The sequence below is a fragment of the Rattus norvegicus genome, chromosome X, assembly GCF_036323735.1.
Source record: "Rattus norvegicus strain BN/NHsdMcwi chromosome X, GRCr8, whole genome shotgun sequence".
NCBI classification, from domain to species: domain Eukaryota; kingdom Metazoa; phylum Chordata; class Mammalia; order Rodentia; family Muridae; genus Rattus; species Rattus norvegicus.
The window spans coordinates 157,750,206-157,758,123 of NC_086039.1; the positions used below are offsets into that span (position 1 = coordinate 157,750,206).

The following is a 7,918-nucleotide window of genomic DNA, read 5'->3' on the forward strand; positions in this document are numbered from 1 at the left end:
GGGGAAAACACGACACACACTCCCCAGCCCCTTACGACTCATTTGCACACCGCACACACGGCGTCCGTGACTCGGTTTCCCGTAAACGTATAGAAGAGCGGGAGGCATCTTAGGGCCCCGCTCCCTCCTCGCGTTCTTCACAGAGGCGGCCGCCCTCCGCGCGGACCGTTGCCGGCCACGACGTCCGCGTCGGGTAAGAGAGAGAAACTATTTTCAACGGGAACGGACGTCGCGGCGGGCGGAGGGAAAGGTCGGTGTCCATTAAGGCGGGCACCGGTTTAGACAGCTGGTGACGCTGAAGACCGACAGCGCGGGCCACGCCCATAGACAGTACCGACCACGCCCACCCTCTCTAGGCCACGCCCACACTCCCTAAGCCCAGACAATGGTTTAGACAGCGGGTGACACTGAAGATGGACAGCGCAGACCAAGCCAACAGAAGGCACAGGCTACGCCTACCATCGATGACAGGTCGAGCAGGCCACGCCCACTGGTTGTAGGCCACGCCTACCCTCCCTAGGCCTTGGCAAAGCTTTAGACTGAGGGTGACGCGCAAGACGGACAGCCTGGGGCACGCCCACCTGCTCCAAGACCAACTCACCCTCTTTAGGACACTGCGGGCCACGCCCACCCGCACTACACTTTAGGGCCCTGAAGGCCACGCCCAGGAGCGTTGGCGCCAAAGAGGAACAGCCCAGACCACGCCCACTCCCTACACTTAAGGGAGACTGTACAGGCCCCGCCCACCCGCTCTACACAGAGGGAGGACAGCGCAGGCCCCGCCCACCCGCTACTTGCAGATGGGGGACAGCACAGGCCACGCCCACCCGCTCAAGGCTGATGGCTGGTAGCGCAGGCCACGCCCACCCGCTCAGGGGTGATGGGAGACATCGCAGGCCACGCCCACCCACTCACGCTATGGGGCCAGAGAAGGCCACGGCCACCTGCTCCAGGCCGAGGGGGGGGGGGACAGCGCAGGCCACGCCCACCCGCTGAAGGCGGACAGCGCAGGACACGCCCACCCGCCCCACGCTGATGGCGGGCAGCGAAGGCCATGCCCACCTGCTCCAGTCTGAGGGAGGACAGCGCAGGCCACGCCCACCCGCTCCACGCTGATGGGGGCGAGCGAAGGCTGATGGGGGAGAGCGAAGGCTATGCCCACCCACTCCAACCCGCCGCAACGATCGCTTCTCCATAGCTCCGCTAAGCGGAGCGGTGGCTGTGTGGGGGGCCCGGAGGAGCGCGGGAGAGCGTCCCGGCGCACGTGCGGGCCCCACCCTCTACGCACTTCCGGGCTGCCTTCCTGGCAGCTACTTCCGTTTTGCTGTAGCCGCAGTGGTGTCGGGCGGTAGGAGTCTGCCATTCTCGGCCGTCCCCGCCCCTTGACTTCCGGGCTGCTATTTCCGTTTTCCTGCATCCGGGGCGGTGCGAGCAGCGGTGGGCGTGTCCCGGCGGCGCGTGGTGACCGTTGGCGTGCGCGGTTCTCGGCTCGCGGCGGCGGTTAGCGGCGGTTGGCCGGGTTGTCTGCCTGCGACATGGCGGACGCGGAAGGTAAGGACCGCAGCGCCGAATAGGCACTGCGCGGCGCGATCCGTAACCCGGAGCGAGTTCCAGCGCGGTCGCTCAGTGACCCGGAGGCAGTCGCGCGGCGCTGCGCTTGCGCGACCCGCGTGGCCCGCGCGATTCCCGTCCCGCGGTCTGACCGCTGCGCCGCTGGCCTTTATGTGTGCCGGGGCCGAGCGCGGACCCGCGTGACTACCTTGGCTCTGGGTCCCGGGCCAAACATGACCCGGGTCGCCTCCCGAGTGCGTCATAGAGGCTGGCCAGACTGTGTCGTCATAAGGAGGCGCGGAGAGTCCATGTCGGGGCCACACGCGCGCGTTTTAGACCCGCGTGACTTTCTTAGCTCCCTGCCTCGCGCCAAACACGACTCGAGTCTGGTCCCGAGGGCGTCATAGAGGCGATTTTGTCGTCATAAGAAGTCGCCCGAGGGAAGTTGACGCTGGGACGTTTTAAGAGCCCGGGAGCCGTGACGGGGGGGGGGGGGGTGGGCGGCGCTGGTCAGCATCTGTTCTGGGGCCGATTTTCTGCCAGGTTGTGCTTTAGGAACGTGGTTCCCCCTCCGCTGACGTCAGACTTTAAAATGTCTGTTTATTTTTACGTCAGGCCTTAGAATAATTTTTGATGACGTCAGCGACTGGAGTATTACTTTTACGTAAAACATTAAAATTAACTTTTGGTGACATCAGACTTTAAAGTTTTTTCGGTGACGTCAGACCTAAGAATAAAGTTTGGGTTACGTCAGAGCTCAAAATATATGGTTTTCTGTGACGTCAGACCTAATTTTGGTGATGTCACACTTTAAAACTTTTGGTGTCGTGAGACTTTCACGTTTTTCAGACTTAAGAATAAACTTTGGGTGACTTCAGAGTTTAAAATGAACGGTTTTCGGTTATGTCAGGCCTAATTTTTGGTGACGCCAGACTTTAGAATACATTTATTTTTTCGGTGACATCAGGCTTTCAAACGAATGGGTTTTCGGTGACATCAGGCTTTCAAACGAATGGGTTTTCGGTGACATCAGGCTTTCTTTGGGCCCCGACATCAGAGCCGACTTTAAACCTCTCAGTCTGAGCAGGCACTGCTCAGGTCCCTGCGTTTGTCTCCCCCGCAGCCGCCATGACGTTCCCGAAGAAGCACAAGAAGAAGAAAGAGCGGAAGCCGCTGCCGGAAGCTGACGTGGCTGTGAGTGGCCGTGGGGTTTTTTTTTTTTTCTTCATTCTTATTTTTCTGACGTGTGACAACACAGCACACGGAGCCATGGCGTCATCCCCGACCCTGTGACCCGTCCCACGTATGATGTCAATGAAGTGTGCGATGACATCATCCCCGACCTTTCTGGACTATATGTCGCGTGTGTGATGTCACAGTGAACGGCCGATGACGTCATCCCGAGATTCCACTTCGGGCCCCAGGCTTTATTAGGACATTAATATTAATATATGCTAAAATATTTAAATATTTGGGTCCAGCCTGACATGGCCCAAGTTAACGGACCCGACGCCCCCCCCCCCATGGCTCGACGCCCCCCCCCCATGGCTCGTCCTTTCCTGTCACCCCTCACTTCCTGTCATCCCCCCACTTCCTGTCACCCCCCCCCCCCCCCGCAGGAGATCCAGCACGCGGAAGATTTCCTGATCAAACCGGAGTCCAAGGCGGCTCAGTTGGACACCTCCCAGTGGCCCCTGCTGCTCAAGGTAGGTCCCGCCCCACCCACGTCACGGGATGCGTGGATTCCATACCAGTTCCCATCTAAAACCCTAATCGTAAAGGTCGCTGACCACTGGGAGGCCATGTCCTGCTCCACCCCTTCGACACCAGTGGGCTTGGCTAGCCTCGCCTAGGTAGAGAGAGACCCTTCCTCAAAACTGGGCTGGGGAGGAACCGTAGAGGTGGGTGAGTGGTTAGAGCGCCATCTTCAAGGTGGGCGGCCTGAGCGAAGAGAGTTGGTAGCCATCTTTGATTTGGGCGGCGTGGGTGAGTCAGCTTGGTGGCCATCTTTACTGTGGGTGACCTTTGACACCCCCCACCCCCCACCCCGCCATCGCCTCCCCAGAACTTTGACAGACTGAACGTGCGGACGACCCACTACACGCCCATCCCGTGCGGCTCCAACCCGCTGAAGAGGGAGATCGGGGAGTACGTCAGGTAGGCGGGACGGGGAGACCCGGACGTTTAACCTATATATTTATATGTATGTATATCATAGTATCTACATCCTAATCTATGTGTATATATGTGATCTGAGTACGTGACCTGTAGGTACACACTTGTATACTGTATGACCTGTATATACATATATATATATATACACATACATACATACACATGGTTGGGTGAGCATATAATGTATATAGCCTACATATATATATAGGTTATATATATATCACCATATCATATCCTATGTGTATGTAATTTGCTCCAATTATCACCTGTATGTATACATATAGGCGATCTGCTGCATATGTAACCTATGTATAATGTGTATACATAGGATATGTAGCATATATAAAACACACAACCTATATATAGCGTGTATATATACACCGTATAACGAATGTACCTCCCGCCTCCCCAGGACCAGCTTCATCTGTACACATGATGTATATAGAACATATAACCTATGCATCATGTGTACATAATGTATCTGTGACATATGTGTGTCACATATATGATGTATGGCCTATCTGTTATGTATACATGATGTATATATAATACATATATGATGTGTAGCCCATACATAACATATATATGACGTATATATGACAGGTGGGTGATGTATGGCCTACACATGACTTATCCATCCCTCCCCCGCCCCAGGACCAACTTTGTCTGAACACATGACATATATAGAACACATAACCTATGCATAGTGTGTTTATAATGTATGTGTGACGTGTGTGATGCATCTTCTTTTCGGAGCTGGGGACCGAACCCACGGCCTTGCGCTTGCTAGGCAAGCGCTCTACCGCTGAGCTAAATCCCCCAACCCTGGCCTTTATGTTATGTATACATGATGTATATGTCATGCATATATGATGTATATGTGACGTGTGTGACATGTGTGACGTATAGAGTACATGTGTCGTATACATATCCCCCCCAGGACCGGCTGCATCTGCACACATGATGTATATAGAACATATAACCTATACACGATGTATATATAATGTATATGTGACACGTGTATGATGCATATATGACGTATGTTCTATATGTTACGTACACATGGTATATATATATGGTATGTATATGACGTGTAGCCTATATGTAGCATATATGTTATATAAGTGACATGTGTGACATTGGCCTACACGTGATGTATATATCCCCCCCCCCCCCCAGGACCGGCTTCATCAACCTGGACAAGCCATCCAACCCCTCTTCGCACGAGGTCGTGGCCTGGATCCGCCGCATCCTGCGCGTGGAGAAGACGGGGCACAGCGGGACACTTGACCCCAAGGTCACCGGGTGCCTCATCGTCTGCATCGAGCGCGCCACGCGCCTGGTCAAGTCACAGCAGAGCGCGGGTGAGGGGGGGTGTACAGGGGGAGGGGAGGGGCAGTGAAAGAGGGAGGGGTGCGTGAGCAAGGGGTGGGAGCGATGGGTAGTGCGGGGGAGGGGGTAGGGGAAGGTGGAAGGAGGGGCAGGAGGGAGGGTTGGGTAGTGCAGGTGAGGGGTAGAGTGGGTAGTGGGGGAGGGGTGGAGGGGCAGAATGGAGGGGTGGGTAGTTCAGGTGAGGGGGGTAGAGGGGGTAGTGGGGGAAGGGAGGGGGGAAGGGGTAGGGAGGAGGGGCAGGAAGGAGGGTGCGTATGGAGGACACGGGGCAGTTGCAACGGGGGGGGGGTGCGCAGGTGGGAGGGGGCTTCTGTGAGTGAGGCAGGGGCTGGGACAGATGGAGGACGGGGAGGGGCAGGAGGGAGGGGCGCGGGACAGGACTTATTTCACACAGAAGATCTCAGCCTCCACACTTCCAGTTCGGGGTGATGTCATTGCGCCGTTCACTATGACATAGCCCTTCTTAGACACAAAGCGTCCTCAGTTCCCGAACCCCCTTCCTGAGGTCACTAATGTAGAGCCTACCACCCCCTCGCGTCCCTGCCCTGACCGCCCCTGTGTGTCCTCCCTGCAGGCAAAGAGTATGTCGGGGTCGTGCGGCTGCACAATGCTATCGAGGGGACCGCCCAGCTCTCCAGGGTGAGTTGGGGTCACTTAAGCAGGTGGCCTCACGGCCTGGGTCACCCGGGAGTTATTGGGGATATTACGGTGGTGCCGAGTGCGCGGTTTTATGGAGATGACAGTACACATTGCTGCTCGCTGTCAGGGAGATCACGGTACCGAGTGCGCGCCTTTAAGGAGATTACGGGTCAGAGTGAGCGGCTTTACAGGAATTACGGTACCGTACGCGGTATTAGAGAGATTACGGTAATGAGTGCGAGTCTTTAAGGAGAGTACGACAGTTAGCGGCTTTGGAGGAATTACGGTACCGTCCATTGCATTAGAGAGATTACAGGACAGTACGGTTTTTTAAGGGGGATTACGGTACGCAGTGCTGCAGGGTTTTAGACAGACTATGGGACACTGCGCGCTGTCAGGGAGATTACAGTACGCAGTACTGCGCGGTGTTAGGGAGATTACGGGAAAACTGCGCGATTTTACAGATATTACGGTACAGAGTGCGGGGGTTTTAAAGAGATTACGGGACTCAGTGATGCGCAGTTTCAGGGAGATTACGGTTTCAGGCGCGGCTTTAGGGGCGATTACGGGACCAAACGTTAAGTTTGAATTAATATTAATTTTACGGGTTTGAATGTTAATTTTTATGGCTTTGAATATTAACTATGAATTTGCATATGCATAGTAATTTCCCGAATTTTGCCCTGAGTTGATTTTATGGATATTTATGACTTCTATGCATTTACATATTAATTTCACAGGTTTGAATATTAATTTTAATGGAATTGTGTATTCATTTTACACATTTGAATATTAATTTTACGAATCAGGATTCTTTTCTGGATCTTGGATTAATTTGGCGAACTTGAGTTGGGATGAAATTTTATGGACTCGAATATACATTTAGTTAAATTTATGAATTTGCATACTACATTATTCATAAACCTGACTATTGATTTTGGTAATTTAAATATTAGATTTTATGGATTTGAATATTAAATTAAGAATTGGAATTAATTTCTTGAATTTGAATTAACTTTACAAGCTCGAGTTTGAATTAATTTTTGGATTTGAATATGTAAATATATAAGTTTGCATATTGAAACATTAACGCGTAAATTTGAATATTAACTTGCATGTTTAAATATTAGATCTTATGAATTTCAATTATGTGAACTTTATAACTGGTATGAATTTGCATGTTAATTACATTGTTTTATAAATCTGAATATTGATTTTTGGGGATTTAAATATTAAATTTTATGGATTTGAATACTAAGTTTACGGATTGGAATTGATTTCTTTAATTTGCATTAAGTTTACAAGCTTGAGTTTGAATTAATTTTTTGGATTTGAATATACGTTATATATATAAATGTATGCTTGCATATTAAACATATTAATTGGTAAATTTGAATATAACTGCAGATTTAAATATTAGACTTTGTGAATATTAAGTTAATAAGTTTTATTTTGAGTTAATTTTATGGATCTTATAACCTCTGTGAAGCTGCATATTAATTTTGAGAATTTAAATATTAATTTATTGGATTTGCATAGTCATTTCACATATTGGAATTAATTTCTGGAATCTGCATATTAATTACATTGCCTCATAAATTTGAATATTTCACGGATTCGAATGTTAATTTCTCCCCGCCCCCGTTACCTCATGTGACCCTGGCCGCCATCTTTCCCTGCCCCTGCCCCCAGGCCCTGGAGACCCTGACAGGCGCCCTGTTCCAGCGTCCCCCGCTCATCGCAGCAGTGAAGCGGCAGCTGCGCGTGCGCACAATCTATGAGAGCCGTGTTGTCGAGTATGACCCTGAGCGCAGGCTGGGTGAGGCCGGGGTCACGGTGGGGTCATGGGCGAGAGGGAGGGTGCGTTCCCGGGGATCCCCTGTTGGGGGGGGGTCATGGTCTGGGAACCTTGACCTTTCTGGGAAGTGTGACCTTTTCAACCCGTGTCTGTGAGCTCTGACCGTTCCGTATGTAGCTATGGCTGCCGTCGGGGTTGCAGTGTGACCTCTGACCTCACGCCCCATATCTGTGAACTGTGACCTCCCCATATTTTATCTGTCCGTCCCAAGAACTCTGATCTCTCTGTGACCCCTGACCTCTTATTTATTTTTCCCATCTCTGTCCATCTGTCCCGTAACCCCTGACTTCCCCGTGACTTCCA

At 51.9% G+C, this 7,918-nt stretch overlaps 1 protein-coding gene across 1 annotated transcript; it reads left to right on the forward strand.

The window, feature by feature from the left end:
* Positions 1–1,445: 1,445 nt before the first annotated feature.
* Dkc1 (dyskerin pseudouridine synthase 1) lies at positions 1,446–7,591 on the forward strand (the record flags this gene model as incomplete). The annotated part of the gene is given in 7 exon segments (NM_133419.1): positions 1,446–1,551; positions 2,675–2,745; positions 3,171–3,257; positions 3,617–3,708; positions 4,906–5,090; positions 5,693–5,757; positions 7,450–7,591. Coding segments are annotated over 7 exon segments (658 nt in total), but the record flags the coding sequence as incomplete, so codon positions are not given.
* Between the last annotated feature and the right edge of the window lie 327 nt (positions 7,592–7,918).